The sequence below is a fragment of the Lissotriton helveticus genome, chromosome 1_1 (genome assembly GCF_964261635.1).
Source record: "Lissotriton helveticus chromosome 1_1, aLisHel1.1, whole genome shotgun sequence".
NCBI classification, from domain to species: Eukaryota; Metazoa; Chordata; class Amphibia; order Caudata; family Salamandridae; genus Lissotriton; species Lissotriton helveticus.
The window spans coordinates 1577062159-1577087355 of NC_136057.1; the positions used below are offsets into that span (position 1 = coordinate 1577062159).

Here is a 25197-nt window from a genome sequence, read left to right on the forward strand (position 1 = left end):
GGTGTTTTTAGTGTTTTATGGTGGGTAAGGGTATTGGATGGTACGGGTGTATTTAGGGCTTAGGGATGGGTAAGGGTATTGGGTGGTAACAGTATTTTTAGGGGTTGATAAGGGAAGATATATATATACATATATATATTCACTGAAAAAACCATAGGTTATAGACCATATATAGTTAGGAATTAGCATTTAAAAAACCTTATTTTACTCACACAAAACCATTGAAATTCCATATATAGTTAGTTGCACTAACTATATATCGCGCACCCGCAATCCACTGCTGATGATGTCACATATTACATCATTCATGACATGGTCAGTGACATCACTGATGACATCACTGATGACATCTCAAATGACATCACTGATGACATCACTGATGACAACATCCAGTGACTGTATGTTTCTATAAAGTTAAAATATGTCTTACATATTGAAGAATGAGTAGATGTATAAGTGTCTGGACGAAGGATTTAGTAGGTGCATGACTGAATGTATGAGTGAGTGATTAAATGTGTCTCACTGAGTGCATGGGTTAGTGACTAAACTGTCTTAATTTGTGCATCATTATGTCTTTTGTTCTGTAAACTGCTGCATGTGTTGATCAGTAGCTATATGACTAACTATATGGGTTATTGATTGATTGTCCAAGTATTTGTATGGGAGACTGAGTGTATGTGTGGCTGGCTGGGAGATGTGTGACTCTGTGCAGATCAATGTGTTCTTGTATCAATGATTGTATAAGAGAGTAAGTATGTGTTAGTATATGTTTGAAAATGTAAGGTACTCTATGTTTAACTGTATAGATTAGAAAATGGAAGTGTGATTGATTCTTTACAGGACTGACTAGGTGTGTGAGTAACTCCATGGATGAGTGGCAGAGTGTGAGTGTCTGTATAGGTGTATGAGTGCATATGATAGTGTTGTAAAGATGAGTGATTGTATGTATAAATGATTGTATGGGTGAATGAGTGAATGTGTGTGTAGACGTAGGAATCAGTGAGGGCGTATGTAGTAACTAGTATTGGTGTGTCAATGGTTTAAAAAATTATATTCTGTATTTAACACTGGGTGTAACAGAGATTATATGAAAGTGTGAGGAGATGCATTGTATTGTCACATGAATGATATCATCAGTGATGTGACCATTGATATCAAATGAGATGTCATCAGTGATGTCATCAGTGATGTCATTTGAGATGTCATCAGTGATGTCATCAGTGATGTCATTTGAGATGTTAACAGTGATGTCATTTGAGATGTCATCAGTGATGTCATCAGTGATGTCATTTGAGATGTCATCAGTGATGTCATCAGTGATGTCACTGACCATGTCATGAATGATGTAATATGTGACATCATCAGCAGTGGATTGCGGGTGCGCGATATATAGTTAGTGCAACTAACTATATATGGAATTTCAATGGTTTTGTGTGAGTAAAATAAGGTTTTTTAAATGCTAATTCCTAACTATATATGGTCTATAACCTATGGTTTTTTCAGTGAATTTTCAAGGTTTTGTAAATGCTAATTCCTAACTATATATGGTCTATAACCTATGGTTTTTTCAGTGAATTTCATTGGTTTTTTAAAAGCTAATATCTGTAGCTGTAAAATGTATTCTTCTTTAAATCCAAAAATATATTTTATATGTTTATTAATAATTTTTTTTTTTAAATATTTTTTTTTCTTCGCTCCCGCTTCGCGAATCGGGAAGTTTCCCGTTAGGTGACCTTGATGCCGCGAAATAGTCTGCGAACCGGTAAACGTTCCTTTAGCGCAACTGCCGCGTTAGAAAACAACATCGTGACGCCTCGCGTCCGCATGACGTTTCGCGTTGTCGCGTGATACGTCATATGACGTGCTACGTTAGCGTACCCGAAAGCGAACCGAGGCGCGAAGCGCAGGTTCACGGAAGCAAACCGGGAGGCGGCGCAAAGCGCGTAACGTAAACACAGCAGGTCATGTGACTTGGTAATAACACTTTTCATTGGTTCATTTCACTTTTGGTTTCCTAATGATGTAAGACTAGGTCATGTAATCTAAAATTAACACTTTTCATTGGTTGAGAACTATTGTTTTTCCCAAATGATGAAAACCCCTCCTTCTTTCCTCACTCTGACTTTCATCTTTGTGAGAGAAAGACCCTTTGTTAGCAGTGAGCAATGGCTTCTTTAGTAGCTTCAGCTGGTGCTTCCCCACCACCTCCACCACATCCAAGGAAGAGAGGACCACCTGCTGAAGTTATAATTCAGCAAGAAGAGGAAGAAGAGGAAGAGGAGGAAGAGCAGGAAGAGAGGCAGTTTTTGCCTGAAGAGCCCAGGAGGTCTCACCGGAAAGAAAACTTCATTTGGCAATTTTTTAAAATTCCCAAAGGCCAGAAAAAAGTAAATGCAAGATACGTAACTTGCCTTATATGTCAAGATAGACTGTCCAGAGGGACCGAGAAGAAATACAGTTACGGAAACTACACAATGCATCGCCATATGACTAGGTGGCATCCTAACAACTACAGTGCTGCACAGTTTCGTAACGATCTAGATAATCCCCCTATTATGGCCAGAAGATCTGTTGTACCGGAAGTGACGGGACCAGAGGGCAGGGAGATGGTGCCAAATATACAAATGAGATTTGGGGAAGTAAAACAAATCTGCGTACATTGCAATGGATTCATTTGCTACAGAGAAAGTAGCATCACTCTGATCAACAGAGCTATTGACAATCATCTTCCAGTTTGTCCGAAACGCCCCAAATAATAAATTCTTTTTTTTGTTGTTGCTCCTGTTGAGCCCTTTACAATGAATCGTTTTCGTTCCCCCCCCCAAAAAAGACCAAAAAAAATATAAAACCGTTCAGAAAAATTCAAAAAAAGTAAAAAAATGTTCAGAAAAATAATAAAAAAAATATAAAACAACAAAAACAATTTAAAAAAAAGTTCTTTTCAGAACTACCTCCCCGTTATTAAAAAATTGGTAGAATATTTGGAACTCTGCCAACCTCTATTTCTCTTGGTTCGCTTCCCAGTTCGCTCGCCGGTACGCGAACCGGGAGCGAACCAAAAAATTTTTTTAAAAAAAAGAACAGTAAGTATAAGGGAAGGAAACAGACAGTTATGTTAAAAGAAAGACAGCTAAAGGGGAGTAAACTAGAGATACTATTACCCATAATCCACTGCTGATGATGTCACATATTACATCATTCATGACATGGTCAGTGACATCATCAGCAGAGGATTACAGGTAACAGTATCCCTAGTTTACTCCCTATAGCTGTCTTTCTTTTAACATAACTGTCTGTTTCCTTCCCTTATACTTACTGTTCTTTTTAAAAAAATTTTTTTAGATCAGTCAGAAACAGTGAAAGTAATGGAGACAGAGTGAGTGACCAAGAGTGAAGAAGTATGAGAAGAGAGGGACTAAGAAAAATAGTGAAGGAGTAGAGTAATTAAGTAATAGAGAAAGGAATGAGGGAAGTAGCAAAGGCAGGAAAGTGATTCTTAAACAAATGAAGCAGTGGAAGTAATAGAAGTTAAATGTGATGGAAATATAACAAAAAGAGTACAAAACATTTACCTTATAATTGTCGTTAACTTAGTCATTTGTTCTTTTTATACTAAAAAATCTGTGAAAGAGAGAACAAACATTTGAAAAATATTAAAACATGTTTTTAATAAATTAGAAAAAACAAGGGAAAAGATTGAAGGACAAATAGTTTTTCAAGAACTTTGACACTTACAGAAGCCTCTGCTTCTCCATGCCCCTACACAGTCCTAAAAATATACATTTTAAACTAATAGTATCTTGATGCAGATGAAGTGAGTCCTATCTTGCAACATTGTGCATCTTTTGCATGACTGCTGCATCGGTTTCGTGTGGCATTGTTTTTTTACAGCATGACACATCTGCCTAGATTCATCATTTTATAATTTTGTCCCCTCATAGCAAATCTTTTCAACCGCGACTGCGTCACAAAAGTGACGCACAGTGGCGCAAAAGAGGCATACACCTATCATAAATCTGTCCCTAACATGTTAAATAATTGATTCAGGATGACAATAAGGTGTGGCCTATCCAGAGGTTTGTTTAAGGTGAGGCCTACTCAGGGTTGCAGATCAAATTTACACTTATTGAAGAATACAGAGGAGATAATACATGTGAACGCCTACTAATGAAGTAAGTCATGTCCACTTTACTCTTGAACAAAGGCTAGACCTCTTCTGTGTCCGTGGACAGACCTAAACTTCATCTGCACAATGTCATTCGTAAACTTAGGAAACACAGGTGATGTAATTGAAAAATGTGGAGTTTATTTTCCTCATTTCACAATCACATTACCTGTGTTGCCTTTGCTTAGGTATCTCATAGTGGAAATGTAGTCTATCATATGAAAGACTACGTAGAATATGAGCACTGTATGCAACAACTTTGACACTTACAGAAGCCTCACCTTCTCCATGCCTCCTACACAGTTCTACATGTACATCATAAATGCAAACAGAACAGAATTAATTATACATGTTAAATGGTTTATTTTTGCTGTTCTCAGAATGTATCAAATTTCACTAAAAACAGTGACTTGAAGGTATTCATCATATAACAGCGGGGAAAAAAAACACAATCAAAATGATTGTGTTTAAAAAACCCATACAACATAACAAATCAGAATTCAGAACTCCTTAAAGTTAACTTACTTTCCATGACGGCGAAGGATGTCCTATGAACAGCTTACACTCTGTTGTGCTGTTATTACTTTCAACCCGCCACTTTCTGAAAGAAAACCTCCATCGTTTTCAAAAACATGTTACATACAATAAATGACTTCTCGCTCTCTACCACACGTTTCCATAAGGCCAAATCGTGTCAGAGCCATTTATAACTCTTGGAATTCTTGTAAGCCAATCCCGTCATGTTGTATTTCCGCAACTTTCAGAATTAAAATGTTGAAGATCATTTTCACAATCCTGGATTACTAATATCTTACCTTTCTTGCTCACTCATGTTCTACATTTCCTATGACACTGATACTGCTTACTATAAAGCAGACTTACACTATCTCTACGACTACTACAATTATTAAATTCTCTACATCACTTTTAATCACAAAGCAATATAAAACAGTAGACAGCATTGCAGACTTACATTCCCTCTACTCCATGTTTTGATTGGCTGCTTGAATTTGCTTATAAAAAGAAACAGTTTTTTTTAATTCATTCAAAGTGCAGTTATTTCAACATGACGTCCAGTGTTATGGTAAGAAGTTATGTCTCTGTACTACACTTATCCTCAAGGCCAAATCGTGTAGGAGCCATTAGAACTTCTTGAAATTCCTCAGAGCACATCCCGAGATTCTTTCCCTAAAATTTTGGTTTTAAAAACACCAGGTAAGAGTTTTTAAGGTCATACGGCAATTTTTTTTTGAAAATTAAAACAGAATCATTGCAGAATGACCAGCCGTTTCTAGACTTTAAATAAGCTGTGTAATGTCCTGATGTTATTGAAGGACCGTCATGATATATAATTGCTGCAGTTACAAAAGTCCTTCCTGATATTGACAACTGTGAAGCCACAAAAATTTTAATTAAAGTTGTCAATTTTGTTCCATCAGGCCTACATCGTTGGAACATTAAAATAACATACTGGCCATATGTTCGTATAAATAATGTGGACATCATTTCAGATTTACATTGGCTACACTCCATGTTGTGATCAGCTGCTTTTACTAGTTTATTAAAAGAGACTGATTTACTGTCTGGCAAAGTTAAATATATAAATCTTTCTGAGTCTACACTAGTACTACTTGATACCCTACAGTTCTCGCAGTCATGCTGCCATTGATAAGAAAGCCCAAACAGGTGATCTACATCTACACCTTCAGCATGCAATACATCAAGTATATACATTAAAAACTCCTGACAATCTTGCTGAATATTTTGAGAGAATTGTGTTTGGCCTGAACATCTGTCTAACAGATTTCGAATTTCAGACACACTTTCTATTTTTGTTCTATCTGTGCTACATTTCTCTAACACAGAATTTAACAAACTGCAAAATCTTTGATCAGAATTGACCACAATCTCTTCTTTTACATTTTCTAGAGAAAACAAAACATTAACCACTACATTAGCATAGCAGTTGACACCAGAACTGTTTTCAAATTGAAAACCAACAACATCTTCAACAGAATCCTTTTTGTTTCTGCTTATAATTTCAGGTTCATCGACTTTTCGTCTTTTTGCTGCAACCTCCCTAGTATTTGTCACATTTCTTCGTTTCCGGCCTACCACACGTTTCTCAAACAAAGGATATTGAGGCAAATGTGGCGCATACTCTCTTCTTAACCTATTGTATTCCTTAACACAATCTAGATCCGCACAAATGTTTGTGACATCACACTCAATCAAGAACAATCCCGATAAAGTTCTAACTCGTGACAATGCCACATATGCCATACCCTCCTTGAACACAGAACTGCCAATATTCACCAATGCACTGTCTACACTTAAACCTTGCGATTTATGGATTGTCACCGCATATGCCAAGCAAACAGGAAACTGCTTACGGCGAACATATAAGTCTTTTACAAGCAAAAATCTAGCAGAGCAACGACCAATTAGCTGTACTTCCTCAATGCCATCAAATTTAATTTTTAAAAATTCAATTCCATCTCTATTTCTGTATTTCACAAAATCAACAGCATTACCCATTGATCCATTTACCAGACCTCTTTCAACATGTAAATTCCTTCTTAAAATTATACGGCAGTTCAAGCACACATTCAGAGTCTTTTCAAAACCTGCAGTTTTAGATATAGTCTTCTCTAATGAATCCAATTTTGATTTCAAATTCTCAGACAAAATAATTGTTGATCCCATATGCTCTACTCTGTCAATAGCTTCTAGTTTCACAATCTCCTGCTTTTCCAAATGCAACATTTTGTTGTTGAATTTGGCACATTCTGCAAGAGTTGGCATCAAACATATTCCAGATTTCTTCTCAGTAATTTTCTGAAAAATATTCTCAGGCACAACATCTTGTTCTGGATATAAATTTGACAGTAATCGTGCATGTAAAGCTTCTTTCCCATGCTCGGTCACTTTTCCAATTCTAACATCTTGTAGAATACTCTTGTAAACTTCATCCTTCGCCTGACGCATATTTTCATGCAGTTCAGCATAATTGAAGTTTAACCATATATTGACGTTGCCAATGCTCCCTAGGCACTTCCTGGTATCTTCATGCGTGAGCATTTTGAACACAGGTTGCCCTTTCACTGGTGTCAGCTGCAGAAGATCTCCGAAAACAATGATGTGTTTGCCACCAAATAACACATCATACTCTGTTTTGAGAACTTCTTGCATTCTCAAATGCACAAACGCAAGCATGACATTGGAAACCATGCTTACTTCGTCAATGATAAGAAGTTTCATTTTCCTCAAGATTCTTGAAACTTCAAAACAAGCATCTCCAGATAGCTTGTGATATTGTAATCTGTTGTCATGCTCCACTGGCAGCATCAGTAAACGATGTAAAGTAATCCCTTTAATGTTATGTGCTGCCAGTCCAGTTGGAGCGGTGACAACACAAGACAGCGATGACTCTGTCCTTTCCTGCAAATCGCATGAAATTGCTTTAATAAGGAAACTTTTTCCAGTTCCCGCTTCTCCACTCACGTACAGTCGGACAGGCTTCAACGACGTACATGAACACTCTTTCTTCTCATGACTTAATCCATGATCAATTTGCATGGTAACTTCGTCATATATTTTCCTCTGCTCAACGTTGAGTTGTCTTTCCAACTCTTCTAAGTTAACCGCATCCTCCTGAGCATGTGCCATGGCTCTTTCCACTTCATTCATAGCAGTGGCAGCTTCATTTTCGATAACAGGTCCTCCTAGTGGATCCTGACTCAATGAAGCAGAACTCTGACTGTCCTGAGAACTGTCTCTGGCAATCTCGGCTGCAATCGTTGCTTCCTGCTCAATTTCCGCATTCAACATTTCTACATATTTTGGAAAAGCAGGACATTGTATGGTCTCCTTGGCAGCATTGAAAGAGTCTTCGTAACAGAGGAAATCTCCAAGCAGTTCCTCTTCTGCACGCTAAGGCTTGAAAAGTTGCAAAAGTGCTAAATAGAAAAACTCCTTTTTTTCAGGAGATTCGCCACTCAATTTTCGATGGTTTACCAAGTGGCATTTTCTTTGCTTGACCAGACATCCCTCACTTCCTATTACAGCATACACTCCTTTCTCAGTATCTTCTTTGATGTTCCTCTTGAATATGTAATTTTGAAGAACCTCATACAGACAAACATTGTCGAGGTGTTTGCTTCGATTTGGATAATATGTATCCAACATGTTGGTCTTTAAAATGTCGGTACTGTTTGGCTCCTTTTCCGCCAAATACTCAATTTCCCGCACAGGTTTCAGAACTCGATTACGCGTTGCAGCAAGACCAAGACTCGCCCAAACGATACTCCTGGACTTGGCATAGAGACTTGCTGAAGACAACCGATCAGAGCATTCGTAAGCTCCGATTTCTCGATGCGACAACATCTTCAGACTGAAACTGTACAACTTCTTGCTGAGGCTCTTTTCATGTGAAATGTCCTCCCACATATCCTTCAATTCTGTCTTCTCTTTTTTGGTGATGTAAGATGTCACATACCGAGCCACAGCCATACAGTTATCAGCCACAAACTGTATATCCATGTTAGCATTCCACATGGACAAAATCACCGGGTTGTAGTCGTTGATGTACTTGGACTCTTCGTTCCTCTTCAAATTGTATGTGTTTTTAGGTGATTTCTTCATCACATTATGTCTCAGCGAAGACATCAAACTGTTTACTCTTCCTTTAGAAATCACCGGTCGTGGAAAGCCGAAACGACATTTGGTGTAGAACTTGTCCTTGTTTCGGAATTTACGACGACAGTACTTTCCACATCGATGGCTTTGGAAACGTAGAACTTTTTCTCTTAGGCTTTTCTTCTCCTTTGCGTTTGGAACAGCACACGTAGAATACTGTTGTATGAAACTCATCACTGACTCTTCTGGATCCGTTCCAAATTTAGGTGCATCCTTGATCCACAGCAGCATATGTATATGAGGAGCACCTCTTGCTTGGTACTCCTTTCTCCAGAAGAAATCCAACACCTCTCCAAGAGGTGGATTCTTCTTATTCATGATGAAAGACATCATAGCTTCAAATCTATGATTGAAGTACCTGCATACATTGACTGGATCCAAAGAGCACAGTTCTCCGGGTGTCTTGAATTCGATGTTTTCGATGTTTGCATTTGCCTCTCGTAGAAATTCAAGTAAGTCTTCCCAGCCATACTCGGCACAGCTCAGAGTGAGGAACCATGTGGGAGTTCCTAAGTTCCTCAGCATACATTTTAAATCACCATGACGACGGTACCAGTACTCATTAGTACCACGCTGACACGCCATGAGATTAATCAGGTGAGAATCCAAAATACTGTCTTGGACATTGACTTTATCCATAAAGTCACTTGCCGACATGTTTTGCATGTGTATACCACTTTTCAAGATGTGGTTCACTGCATATGACAGTCCAGACAGATCGCTTTCAAACAGGAGATGAAACAAATAGGGAATGCATTGTCGAAACCTAGCATCTCCTGCATACAATCGCAAAGTCCGGTATTCAGAAGCAGGAATTTGATGAGGTCGCTCATCATATCTTCCTCCCTGACCTGTTGGAAAAAGCTGTGGGAAACACCGAGCTTCCAAACTTTCCTCCCAAACACTAATGGGACTCCCTTTGGCTTGTTTCATTTGAAACAACTCAATAGCATTCCCCATGACTTCCTTGGAATGCAAAGGATGAACACTATAATGTTCATATATTTCTTCACTAGTACAGGGTTCTACTTTCTCAATTTGACCAGCACACAAATCGCTATCCTCTTCCTCACTTACTTCCTCTTCTGCAACATATACATTTTTATAGTATTTATTATTTTTTTTCAAATACAATGTTGCCTTTTTGACTTTCCTAACATCCACTAAATCTTGCCATATTTTCTTATTCTTTGTCGGAACCCCATTAACTAAGATAACCAGAGGTTCCTCTTCCACTTTTTCTACTCCAATTGTGTTAATGTTTTTCTTCAAATCTAGAGGCAAATAAACAACTCTTCCCTTTAATCCTCTCTGTAAATCTGATGGAGGCAATTTCCCTGTCTTTGGCTCCATTCTTACAATAGCCTGAAAGGGATGGATACTTTGAATCAAAATAGATTCATAAGTATTTAAATCCTTCAATTCAGAAGGAATCTCAACCAATTCCAGATTATTATGAACTGCTCTAGCAGGCATCTGGTTTTGATTTAATTTGTTACAACAATAAGTACACACACGTTGATCCAATCCCAAATCAAAACAATTTTCTACCATCAAGTATGTTGTAAAATCCTTCCATTCACTATTATTTTCCCTTTCACTTTTTGCATATAAATCCACTAACTTAGTCTGATTCTTATAATAAGTGCGTCGACAACACACACAAGTGAAATTTGGCCTCTCACTTGATTTCACCTCAAAGGTTGCAATTTCCCTCTGGAAATTATCTGTACTGGAAACCTGTACACTATCTTCCACATTACTCTCTTCTTCTTGGTCAATTTCAACATTCTCCTCTTTACTTCCAAAGTAACAAAACTCAATTTCTTCACATATATTCTTCACATCTATTTCAGAACCATGCAAAAGAGCAGCGCATAATTGTTTAAGCATAATTGCTGGACTCTTAGCATAATACAACATTCTAAGTAATTTCCTCACTTTATTATGATGCACTGCTAGCATCCTGAAATGATGAAAAACACTCTGGCATACTCTCCTGGAAAGACAAGCCAGTGAATGCCCATGCAAACCTGTCACTTCTCTCACTCTGCAAGGATCTAATTCTTGCAACAACTTCATTTTCTGCTTCAAACTTTTCTTATTAAATGACCGTATAAAATCACAAAGCAAATTGATGGAATCCTGTCGTACACTGCAAATACTACTACACTTCCAGGTGTACACAGGACCCTTAGGACGTCTTCCTAAAACCTCATTACCTAACACCTCTTCTATCTCTGTTGTCACAAGTTTTTCTTTTTCAACTGGACAACCATCTTTCACTTCATAAGCTCGACCACTGGTGTCAACTGCATGCACCAAATCATTATCCTGGAAATAACTCTCCTCATTAAAAAATGCCTCAGAGCTTGAACTATGCATCCATTCTCCAGAAAAAACTTCACAAAAATTACTACGATTAACTATTCTCTTCCATCTACTATTTCTTTTGAAATCATAAATTGCCTTGTTTACCTTCCTAATTCTATTGATTATCAAAATAAATAACTTACGTTTAATTTCAAATGCCTGATCAATGACTTTCTCAACTATTTTTTTTCTCTTATAAAAAACCACTTTCTGTTCACCTTTCTTAATATTTTTTAACAAATTGCCAATTATCCTGTTGCGGAACATTCGTTTACGAATGTCCCTAAACTGTTGTTTCCTTCTACTATCATGCACAGAGTTATCTCTTGCTCTAGCAGTAACATTTTTCATTGGCCTTTCCTTTCCGTTTGAATTGCTTCTCCTTTTCTGGACTGAAACATTTTCTGTAGTAATATTTTTTTTACTACAGATATTTCTTATGAATGTTTTTGTACTCTTACCCGGTGCTTTCTTGGTGACTTGACAAATATTTTTGTTAGAGGACTGCTGCTTTTTTTCATTAACCTGCTGTCTTTGACGTTTTGCAGCCTTTCTCAGTCTTTCTTTGGTTGGCATGCTGAAATCTTCAAATGATCTGCAGTTGAATCTGTGGTAAAATATAATAAAAAATGTTATTAACCACTATTACCCAACAGTAAATCAATAACAGTCATCAAAAACTTAACACACTACTTAACATTTTTACATAGAAGATTTTTTAGTGCTTGGCAAATTTAGATTACAGAAATAGCAGAAAAGAAATGGAATTTATATTCATTTTACCTGTGCTGTTTTATATGTGAATCTGATCTAATTTTATGAGCATATTTTAATATTTTATTGAAGACACTACACATAACCTGTTTCTGAAGGTGTCTTTATTTTTAAATTAAACGGTTTACATTTTTACTTTTTATTTATTTGTTATAAATTTTTTAAATAAATGTTTATAGTTCCATAGGCTCAAGCACGTCAGCTTCCCATCCTATGTCATACAATTCTGACAAATCTGCATCCTCATCACGTTCTTCTTCATCCTCAGGATTTAAATCATCCAAGGGATCAACATCCACTGATGTTTCAATTACGAGTTCAATGATGAGGTCGAAATCAACTGATTGCTGATTGTCGCTCATGTTGATGTTGTCTTTATCTTTAAAGAAAGATAACAACAATGAGATGTTGCAGAGTAAGAGACAAATCTCAGAGATTATAATAGTAAAATTGTTTAACAAGAGTAACATTTTGCAGCTATTATTTAGCCATGTCCAGCGATGCTGAGGAGGTGAAGCCTATGTCCAATTTTTCAGTGAACAGGACTCATCTCTTCTTAACCTTGGATAAGCCTCACCGACTCTGTGTCCCCTGCACATACTTAAATGTAAAGGAGCAGATTGATGTTAACTAGCACATCCCCAGGAATGCACCAGTTAACGTGCACCGCTGCTCTGCCACCCATGGTGTGCCGCATTTACAATCAGATAGGACAAAGCTGCGTCAAAACCCTGCGCCTGGTTGAAGCAGGCATACGTCTTGACGCACGTAGGCTGAAAGCTAAAGCAACAACTAAGTGTCGTGTGCAGAAGTTGCAAAAAAGGAAAAATGATGTTTAAACCGGTAATGAGCCCATGCTAACTTAACACGGTGTAAAGATATCCAGGATCTACATCAGTTTGGGGTTCACAAACCTGGCAGGTACAAGGCACTGAGGCTTTGCACCATGCATGTCTCATCCCGAATCATATGTTGTTTCTGAATGAAACAATTTCCCAGACCACATGCTTTGGATTGGCTACTTCTAAAAAATTAAACACCCCTACTATCCCGGAGTTAGAGGAATATGATGGTTGGAGTAATTTTACTCGGTTGTCCATTAGTGATTTACAGGCCCTACTCCGTAATTCTTCCTTTAACATTTCCAGTATAAATCCAAAAGGTTGGCTGCTTTGGCAACGTAGTTCAGATTCTTGCAATTTGCTTGGACCCTTCAAACTCTGAAAAATGGTAAAGTTCCCTGGGGATACATGAACGTTTCTTCTTTATTTGCCCCATTCAATTTGACTAACAAACAACGCTTGCTGTCAATGCGTGATGCTTCCTTTTCAATGTTACATATTGAAAGGTTAGAATCTTTGCCTTTTTCAGTGGCAGAGGCCAATGCTGCAACGTGCCTTATCCACGGTTTAATAACGCTGCGTTTTGCTTTATATAAGTTTTCAAATTGTATGAAATATGTACCAATAGGTCGTTATGAACCTTTAGGTAGTGGTTTTCTTCATGAGGTCTGGTCGCTTCCATACACATACAGATGTTTCAAAGATGACCAAGAAGTTTATCTGAATGGACAGGAATGCACTGAGACGCCACATCATTCACTAATGTGTAGGCACACACAGTTACACGGTTCATACAACAAAGACCGACCAAATATGGCTTGCGTGTTGCAAGGCACGCCAGTTCCTGCTATCATCCCCACGTTCAAGTTGTTGGAAAATGGTAGTTATTTGATGCTCAATAATGAAGATTGTTGTGGGTTAATTACAAGTATTCCTTTTATCGTAACAGTAAGTGAACGGGTTATTTGCTGCAGAAATGTTCTATTTCCTCCCACACATGAACATAGGGAGTTTTCAATCTGGCCACAAATACCAACCTTGGGTGCAGATTTCAACGGCATGGCAAGAATAAGGGCTCTTTTGTCTCAGAGAGAGGGGGCCTTGAGTTCGGCCCGTGAAACTTTCGTGCTTCACATAGCGAACACCCGTACAGAGGTGCAGGCCCTTTTAAATACTGATTCGCCTTTGCATTTCACCGAGATGGTTCGGACTATCTTTAACACGTCCTCCACAAAGGACCTGGCACATTTTTTTAAAGTTGTTAGCAGTGGTCTCGTGACTTCATTTGAGAAAATCTTTGGAGTCATCCCTGCTTTCTTTCATTCTATTTTTTCCACTTTCTTTGGTGGATTCCCAGTTTTACTTGCATTAGCAGCGGGCGCTCTTGTGGTTTTTTACATTTTTAAATATGGATGTCCTTCCTGTGCAAGGTCCCGCCCTGCAGCTGCTGACGCTGTTCCGCAATCGCATGCTTGAATATTATGGCACAATGCCGTTGGCGATATTAAGCACGGCATATGGATTATCTTTTCGATTCTCCTACTTCACCTGTGTCCAGCCTGTATTTCACTGCCTAACCTGTGATTTCGATTGGGCCATTGATTTGTGTCTCTGCGGACCGGTTTCTCCTGACGTCGACTTTAATCAGCTGATGAGTCCTATCATTACTCACGAGTTGGTTTGTCCTGGCGAAAGGATTATGGCTGTGGCATTGATGCATGGACTAATTGGTCCCTGGAATTTACTGGCGGCAACACAGTCTTTCTTGGAACAGAGCTTTCTTGAAAACCCACCGAGCTGTCCTCTGATGGTGATAGAGGATCCGGTGCTGGGAGAGCACGTATGTTCTTTTCCGCTTTTAAGTTGGATGGCTGAACTGTTTTCGGATGAAGACGGTGACTTCCTATTGGAGGCTGTTGCAGCTTATTTTGCATACACAGTTATGTCATAGACCTTTTTCATGTTTGATATGCTGAGTACTAGCATTTCATTGACAATTCATTTACTTATTTGTCAAGTTTTTATTATTTAGCTTGCCTATTGGCTTAAGCCTCGATAAAGTAGTTGACTGTTTTATTTTTTTTTAGCATTAAATTTTGCTAGTTTTTAATGTTCTGCTCTCATGACATGGCACTTCTATTATCTTATTCAGTTCGTTTCCGGATCATGGGGGGGTGTCATGTAGATCCTGGATATCTTTACACCATGTTAAGTTAGCATGCGCTCATTACCGGTTTAAACGCCATTTTTCCTTTTTTGCAACTTCTGCACACGACACTTAGTTGTTGCTTTAGCTTTCAACCTAGTAGTTCATCGTGGTTTACATGACAATAATATGTTATTGCTCTACTATCTGCTTTGCTTGTTAAACTATATCTGTACAGCGAGTGCTGAAGTTTCAAGAACAACACGATACAGAATTGTTATGAGGTCTGATCTCCACGACTTCATAGTCATAACATAAGTGCAGCTTCTGCCAATTCTGGGCATGAGGCGCGTTTTATATTGCTTTGCCGAACACACATACACAACACTTGATGCGGTTCACATGAAGAGAGAGCTGGTGTATGCTGATGTGATTCCTTCAAATCTAGAACACTAAGGTATGGGCCCGCCCTAAACCAACCCAAAGAGACCTTCTTAACAAATAATATAATATGTGTATTAGGGAGGGTGAAATATAAGTGTTGCTAACTCTTATTCTTTTACAGCATGTTAACATACTGTCACCATTCGCTTTTGATGTACTAGTAACTATGCTGGTAATTTTGCTACTGATAATATGTGTACTTGTATTATCTAAGATACTACGCCTGAGAAGACGGCATTAGTAAATAAACATTTCAAATGCACATGTGTTCTTCTTAACTCCATGTTCTCGTTTGTAATGAATATATAACGACCGAGTGTTCATGAGTTCCACGTATCCTGAGGTACTGTAAGTTCATGTTCTGAATTGTCTAAAGATTGGGAGTTTGTTATATCCAATGTGACACTGTACCTAGCTTGTTAGGGGGTTTTTGGGTACTAAGGTCAGTTTTGGGGCACCCTAATTCGCCGAGGTTCCAATCCTCTGTGCTTAGTTCTGTGTGAGAACAGAAACCCTACGACAGGGGCACCCCTGAGCCTTGCTGGAGCTTCATCACACTTGCGATACAACTCCAGCAATGCGCCACCTTTACGGCACAGATGCGTCACGCATCTGTGGTGTTTTTGCCCCATGGTGCGCCGCATTGTAAATGCAGCACACCATGGGTGTCGGAACAGCGACGCAGGATGACTGGCACATCCCTGGTGATGCGCCAGTCATCATAAATCTATCCCTAAGCTTCTTATCTTGTTAGAGATGAACAGCCATATGTATCATCAAAGTTTTTTGCATTTCCTAAATAGCGAACTTTAAGGAATAAATAGCGATTCTTTACCATTCCTAATTTGCGATGAGCAAATTGCTAATTGCAAATTACCCATTCATTTCCATGGAGCAGGAGACCCATAGGAATGAAGGTGCAATTTGCGATTAGCAATTAGCTCATCGCAAATTTGGAATTTTTTCGAGGGTGCAGGGGTCTCTCAAGAACACCCTGCTGCACCCCTGAAAAAGAAATTTGGAGGCATATGGCGCACATAAATTTTAAAAACATTCCTTTACCTCAAAAACGATTTTCAACTCATAATTTGAAAACACTGCCCACGGGGAAATGACTTAAAATGTCCTCAAGACACATGAAAGTGTTTTTTTAAAGCCTTTGCAACTTTTTTGGGTCACTTTTAACATGGCTATGTAACTCAAACAGTCAAAATTTAAATTTACCATGCACAGGTGGGAGCATATTTACAAGGAATTTGCTCCACGGGGAAAGGTCTTTTAATTTAATATTGGAAAAATAACTTCAGAGACACTGAAATGCCTTATAAAGAAGCATACACCATTATGTCCTTGTCATAAATTTTAAAAGCATTCCTTTTCCCCAAAAACGATTTTCAAGTCATAATTTAAAAACACTCCACATGGGGAAATGACTTAAAATGTCCTTAAGACACATGAAAGCGTTTTTTGATTGCCTTTGCAGCATGCTTGGGTCACTTTTAACACGGCTATGTAACGCAAACATTCAAAATCTAATTTTGCCATGCACAGATGGGAGCATATTTACAAGCAATTTGCTCCACAGGGAAAGGTCTTACATTAAAATGGAAAAAATAACATCAGAGACACTCAATTGCCTTATAAAGAAGCATACACCATTATGTCCTTGTCATAAATATTAAAACCATTCCTTTTCCTCAAAAACGTTTTACAAGTCATAATTTGAAAACACTCCACAGCTCCTATGCACATAAAAACCCTGTCAGTACTAATACTTCACATTTTCTCCAATTACAATTTCTCAAAGAAACAAAATCTATTTGTAAAACACTTGACACAAAGCAACATTTGAAAAACACAACTTTCTTCATAATTTTCTCCTTAAAGCACACTATTCTGTATCTAAATTAAAGAAATCTTTTCTCACCTAAGCAAATACTTTGAGTTTCAAAACAGTCTCAGAAACACACCAATTTGTCTTCAGCAGAGCAAAAGGTATGCACTCCAGAGTCTGCAGCTATCAAAAGCACAGAAATGCTGTAATTCTTCACACATATCTCTCATGTCACCCAATCAAAACTCTTCCCTCACTTTTTTTCAAATTAAAACCCTTCCCCCCCTCTGCCCTCTCTGCTTTTTTTGCATAGCAACCACCTCTTGGAAGACCTCTGGTGTTTGCAAGTTCACACAACAATGTTGCAATTGAACTCTGAACTCTCAGTGCACCTGCATATCCAGTGCATTCTTTCATTTAATGATGTTTTCTTCACCACTCAAAATACATCTTTCAAAGAACTCATCCATGCACCCTAACTTTCTGTTTTCAGTAATCAAAATCCACCAATCACTCTTACTGCTTCATTAACACAGAAACTCCACAGTTTTTTTCATTTTACACTCTTATTTTTTCAACTGCCATTTCATTGCCACACTTCATCTGACTGCAGGAGAACCTTCTCTCACCATGTTTTCTGTCTGGATTGTTGGACATAGTTACATCTATTGGGCTCAGAGGTATGCTGAGAACAGGAATTTACCTAACCTCAATTTACAAGATGTGGAAATTAAGTGGTTTGGCCACAGAGGATTAAAATGTCACCAATTGATACCATTGGTGAAAACCTTTATGCATTTGCCAAAACCTGACCTGTTAATTGTGCACTGTGGAGGTAATGATTTGGGCACTTTGACTGGGGTAGGTCTGGAAATGCTTTTAAAGGACACCTTTGAGCAATTGATGGCACTTTTTCCTCAGACTGCCTTGGTATATTCAAATATATGCCAAAGACAGAAATGGAGGTGGTCGAACCAATTTTGTCCACAAATTGAGAAGTCGAGGAAGCATGTAAACAAATCTGTTTCAGCTTACATGAGAGACCATGGAATGGGCTCCTTGTACAACAATAACTTGCGTTACTACATGCAAGATATCTACAGAGGAGATGGAGTTCACTTCTCAGATGAGGGCAACAGAATTTTCATTCTGAATTTAAGAATGTGCATTGGTACCTACTTATAAGTACCTAAATGTACCATAAACCCAAAAGCTCTTCTCAGAGCTACCCTACATCTGATCACTCACAATTATTATTTTACTCTAACTTTTTTCACTAATTTTCAACAAAGTACGCTCCCCAGAACGCTTCCCGGTTCGCGAACCGGACGCTCCCCACGCAAAAAAACAAAATTTTTTTTTTTTTTTTTTTGCCCTGCGGGGCCCTTTTAAAGCCTCCACATCAAACCTAGGGGGTCAGGGAGGATCTACTATGCCCCCTTATGGTCATTTACCCCTTCGCTTTGGCCTCCTCTTGTCTCTCGATCCTACCGAGAGACAAGATGGCGGCCGCTACGGACTGTTTGGAATGTTTACAGACGCCGGAGAACCAATCAGCTTCGCAAAGCTCCGTAACGCGAAAAGTACGCGAAGCGGAGCGCTGTTACAGATATATATCTTTTTTTGAACGTTAATTTCTCAAAATCCACTGGAGCACATATATTGAGACGTAGCAAAGGCACATCGGGCTACCAGTCCCTACAATTTTGCCAAGTTTCGTGCAAATCCATTCAGCCGTTCGATTATTATTATTTTTATTTTTTTTGCCCCGCGGGGCCCTTTTAAAACCTCCACATCAAACCTAGGGGGTCAGGGAGGATCTACTATGCCCCCTTATGGTCATTTGCCCCTTCGCTTTGGCCTCCTCTTGTCTCTTGATCCTACCGAGAGACAAGATGGCGGCCGCTACGGACTGTTTGGAATGTTTACAGACGCCGGAGAACCAATCAGCTTCGCTTCACAAAGCTCCGTAACGCGAAAAGTACGCGAACTGGAGCGCTGCCCGGTCCGCTGTTACAGATATATATCTTTTTTTGAACGTTAATTTCTCAAAATCCACTGGAGCACATATATTGAGACCTAGCAAAGGCACATCGGGCTACCAGTCCCTACAATTTTGCCAAGTTTCGTGCAAATCCATTCAGCCGTTCGGGCTAAAAGTGAGGCCAACCGCCCTATGGAAAACTCAATGTTAAAAACATGTTTTGGGACCCCCCTTTTTTCTCGGCCCCCCCTTGACGAAACCCCCCCAAATTTTGTTCCATTTTCCTGAAAATTTCAGCCAATTCCGTCCACAAACGCCAAAGTTATTAGACATAGGATTTTTTGTCTCTATGGGATTTTTGAAAATTCTAACTATATATACCTACTGGCGACCGCCAGTAGGTAATATATGTATGTATATATATATATATATATATATATATATATATATATATATATATATATCTATATATATATATATATATATATATATATATATATTTCAAACCAAGGTTCCTTCAGCAGAAGGAAATTGCGGAGTCGCAGTCAAACCACTCAGTATAGCAAGGAGATTGCTTTCAAAATTATTTATTCATATCCAAAGGGTGCCAAAACAAAACAGAAACCAACGCGTTTCGACAGCCTCCGCTGTCTTGTTCACGGTCGGTTTGTCAAGTGCAAAAACACAAATTTAAGGAACAAACCCCATTGGCCCAATGTTACCTCCCCCTTGGGGGTGTAGTTTCAATCAATGACCCGACCCTTGGGATTCTGGTCCATGTAGTCTATACATTATTTGGTAACATTTGGTGATAGGGCGTTTCTTACAAGTGTCCCCTTTGTTTCACAAATTATTTTAGTTCTGTTTAATTACAATCAGTTTGATTTTATCCATTCATTGGTGTGATACCTGTACCACTCGTTTGTAATCATTTCACTCGCTACTCCTGTATGGCATAACCCCGTTCAGGGGTTTTTGGATGATGTAGTTTTGTGATGTGTCCCATGATTGTTTTTCAAGGAGTCCCGCTTCAGTTCAAGAAACAATGTGGGACGCGTTGTATATTAAGCCCTCCAGTGGGCAGAGTGCATTGTACATTGTATATACAGGATTCACTATATTGTTTGAATTGTTTTTGTAATGCCGCTTAGTGGTGAATATTTGGGGTTTCATTGTTTACGCATCCGCTTGATTTTTTGATGCTTTTGATCTGCCCTCTGGTGGGCATTAGTTGTTATCATATCGGTTGTTCCTATTTTTCTGACGTGAGTGAGGTTTTCTTTAGTGAATTAAAATAGTTGTGTATGCAAAGCGGGATGTTTTATCAGGAATCGGATTGAGTTCACAGTATGTTCATCTTTTCACAAATGTATGTAAAGTTCCTCCGATTGGTTGAGACCAAACGGAGTCATGGTCCTGAAATTGAGTATGTGTCTCGATTCCTTTTGCCTCAAAATTCTCTCATTGTGTCCGCCTCTTTCCGATAGTGTCATGGATTCGATGCCCCAAAACCGTAGTTGTTTCCAATCTCCTTGATGGTGGGTTTCCATGTGCTTTGCCACTGCATTGTTTCTATCCTTGTGAGTTGTTGCACGTTGTTGCACGATCATGTATATACATGATCGAATGCCCTTGCAAACTCCGATATATCGGGAGTACAATATGCGAACTTAAAAAAACGGATCCTTGAACATGCACGTGCACGTGCAACAACTCACAAGGATAGAAACAATGCAGTGGCAAAGCACATACCTCAGTACCCCAAAACATACACCCCTATACCCATACTTACCTTATCCAAACATTAAAAAAAACATGCTTTAACCATTAACATTTACACGATTTTCGTTGTAAATGTATGCGTGGTAAATGCATATAAAATGTAATGCCATGCGTTATAATGGCATTGCGGAGACATGGTACTTTCGTAATGAAAGTATGCGGAGTGATGGTATGCGGAAAGAAAGTTGCGGAATAATGGGTGTTTACCCTCCCCCGGTAAGTACATTGGTGGCCCACACCTCCAGCAACATACTCATATTTTTTCACCACCCATTTGAAAAATGCACAGGTCTCTCTCATTGATGGCCAGCACCGACATACACTTTTAGACACACCTCCCGCCACAAGTTCTAGAATTGCGAACTTTAGAGCTGGGGAGCTACGTTCGAATCTCAGCATCAGCTCAACATCCTGTGATTCCAGGCAAATCGCTTTGTCTCCCCGTGCCTACCACAAATGAATGTGTTCTTCTGTGTGTAAATTGTGCTCATGCCATATTGTCAAGTTTGCGCTATATAATATTGCAAGGAAAAATAAAGTAGGGAAACTCGAGTTCACACACTACTGAACGAGCACTCTTAAGTGCATCAGCAGTGCACTGTGAATCGGAGCGTTTCACAGGCCTGTCACAGATAAGAAATGCTATCTAAACGAAATCCTACAAAACAATATGCTACTGGCCGGCAGCAATTCATACCCGGGCAACGTCGGGACGGGCTGCTAGTAGATGTGTATATATATATATATATATATATATATATATATATATATATATACACACACACACACACACACATAAATATATACAAAATAGGGGTTTTACTTACCTGATATATACCTACCATTTAGTAGTAAAGGCGTGTGTGTTAAAGATTTGCGTGGTAAAGGCATTGCTTCTAAAGGATGTATAGTAAAGGCAGGCGTGGTAAAGGCTTTCGCTATAATGTCATACAATCGAGAAACCTGTTATTTTTTGGTTTTTTAGCTAAACTTTGATTTCACTAGAAATCAACTTCACAAATAGCAATACATTATTCTCCAAATATTTCTTTGTGCAGTCAAGTATACAAGCGTATGTCATAGTGTACGTACATCATTTAATTCATGCATCAGAATGAAAGGTAACAATTCAGGTGCCTGGGTTAAGGTTAGAGGTATTTACAGTTCCCTTTCTCAAAGATCTATCAAGACCCATCCATACCCTTCTAAAATAAACTTGAATGAAGGTCAGCCACTATGGGTTCACTATGGTTTATCCGAGTATGGGCATAATGTAGAGTCTCATAAAAAAGTTAAATGAGCACCGCCTTCCAAAACCTCGTATGGTGGGAGGTACTGAAAGTAGAACCTTTCAACCTGCAAATTGGAAACATATACACTTCAGATGCTATCCAGCACGACTTCACTTACCTCCACAAGCTTCACTGCCCCTGCGTCTAAGAGCTCACGATTACTGGACGTGCTGTTCCCCATGCTGAAGAAACAAAACAGCAAGGTATAAGAGATGAGTGGAATGCCTCGGCGCCCCAATTAGCACATCCCCTTAATAATGATTTTCACAATATTGACAGTAGCACCTCAACAATAAGATTTCAGCTCATACTAAGGATACCAGCTACATTACAAGGTGCCTAGGAACAGACAATTCCCCATAACATCCTAAAATATTGTTCCAGTAGTAGTAAGAGCAGGCCAAGTCCCCTCATGTAAAAACAGTTGCCACCACGGAGTCAGTGAACAAGCTGATCAATGATTGGCTCTAAACATCTTTAATTAGAGTTGTTTGCCTTTCGATTGAAGTGTACTAGAGTGGATGGATAGTTTGAAGAGGTACAGCACGAAGGTAATGACTGTAGACTAAAGAGTTGGTTTAATATGAACCATATCAGACAAAAACAAGGCTCCAAACATTCTCCTTGCCCTGTCTATATCCTTTCACTTTTCCTAAATGAATTGTACAGCACTACATTGCTTGGTAGCTGGGTTTGCACCACATTAGTCGGCAAATATATATACAGATTCATCTTCAACCCTCTCCTTAACCCCTCCATTTGTACAACTCGGCTGCTACGTAGCTAGGTTTGCGCTAAACAAACTGCCGTATTTACATACTCTATTTAATGGCTATAGGACTGCAGATTACCCTGTGTGAGAAATTAATTTGCTGAAAAAGGTCTCCAGTAAAGGAGGGCCCATAATCGACATGTGGTATGCTGCAGTGAGGAACACTTCCTCAGCACACTGCAAAGACCACTCCGACTTAAGTCAGCTTCCAATAGGGATGTTTAAGACAAGGAGTTATGGTACAGAAAAGCTGACCTATTACAAGGGGTGGGATAAGAGGCAAGATACCACTTGATAGGGTTAGGTAGTCAAGATGACTGTCTTCATCTAAAAGTGGGTGAGGGTGCAAAGAGGAAAAATAACATCGCTAGAGAGTATGCAGAAGATCAGTTGCCACCTTACTTTGTATTGTGGAACCCTGTACTCTACCACCGCCCTCCCCCCCCCACCACCACCACCACCAGAGGTGAGACCCAACCTATCCACTGATGTTGTTTTAGACCCCCCCTCCTTCCAAAAAATGATGATGTGCTTCAACAACATCCTTCCCCTCCACTCTAATTTTATTTAGGGCTTCCCAGCCTTTGACTATTAGAGAATAGGATTACAGCATCTAATGCTCACCCCTGATAAATAGGTTTATGACTGCACAAGGATGCACTTTAGACAATCGTGTTTATGTGGTAGACTTTCCATTTCAGCTGCATTTTGTTGTGTAGAGAACCACCAATGGAGGTATTGTGACACAAGTTGAAGACGCTACCCTGCAGCACACAGGACATATAGGCCCACTGCTGGAGAGGAAAAACCATAAGGGTGGGAACCACATTACAGAATTGTACACGAAGGTGTAAGTACGAATACCATTTACTGTGGGCACCAATACTCAGCAGTCAAGTTGAACTAGGTCACGTCTTAGACCCAAATATTCAAGCGTAACTAAGCCACACCTTGGTTGTACCCAAGTGGTGTGCAACCCTTCACCTCCAAGCACTTTTGAAACATTTAACAATTATTTCGGAACACAGGTACATCAAAGGTTGCTATTATGTGTAGGCAAGTGGCGTAATTCAGTGGAAAGATATTCACTTTTAAAATGTATGAAAGATTTATAGCATCAATGTTCTATAAACATCAATACATCTTTTAAGTAGCAAGGTTCCTGAATTATCAAAAGATCTAAAAGAAAAATTTCATCCAAATAATTCAAAATTTCAAAATAATCAGTGACCCCTTAAGTTCTAATAATTTCAGGGGAGTGGCCAAGCAACATGGCCGACAGGACGTGAGCTCCTGCAGCTCCCGGCCGGCCTAGCCCAAATATCCTGATTCAGGGCAGATCCTGTGGCCGCTAGTTAACGCAAAGTGAGGATCTGGTGCTCCGCTGCCCTGGGGCACGCTCCGGTGCCGAGCTTGGGGGCGCCTGACTGCGGCGAGAGGTGTGTGGCATCCGAGCTGCGGGCACCCGGCGCCCTAATTACGTGAGGCCGGTGCTGCGGCCTCCTTCACGAGCCACTGCCGAGGGATCCCATCGGTCGCGACATCTTCCTGGGCCGCGGCGGCTTGAGGACTACGCGTCTCCGGGGCCGAAGAGAGGCGGAGACGGCGAGGCCTGGCGCGGCTGTCGGGGGCACCGCATTGGCCTGGAGAGAGAGAACAGGGGAGTGCGGGGGCCCCTACTGCCATCGGGGGCCTCCTGCTGGGCCTGCCGCGCGCTGCCTCCCTGGCGAAGTGACCGCCTACCCCTCCCCTGGTTCTTGGAGGTGGGGGGAGGGGCTGCATGCATCGTCGCCGTCGGAGACCCTTGAGGGGACATAGCGGCCCGAGACTTGAAGCGGAACACCTGCGGGCTCTGAGTGAGCCGGATTAGCCTTTGGGCTCTATGCCTCGTGAACCGGACTTTGGTGAGGCCCCAGGAATTGTCGTCCCCCTGCGGTGTGCTGTGAACCGCTGGAGCCGCCTGTGAGGTGGATTGCTTGGCAGGGCACAGCTCTTTGTGGATGGGTGCGGGGCGCTTGGAGGCGCTGGGTCTGACCTGGGGCCCCCTTCCTTGCGGGGATGATTGAGGAGCTCCTGCCCTGGTGAAGTGCC

At 39.9% G+C, this 25197-nt stretch overlaps 1 protein-coding gene across 1 annotated transcript in view; it reads right to left on the reverse strand.

Annotated features, from left to right (window-relative positions):
- The window catches only part of GLRX2 (glutaredoxin 2), a 232659-nt gene that overhangs the window by 160059 nt on the left and 47403 nt on the right, over nt 1–25197 (reverse strand). The window contains exon 2 of the mRNA XM_078687253.1: nt 22453–22516. Coding sequence (XP_078543379.1) covers nt 22453–22516 — 64 coding nt within the window. The remainder of the gene's footprint in view (nt 1–22452; nt 22517–25197) is intronic.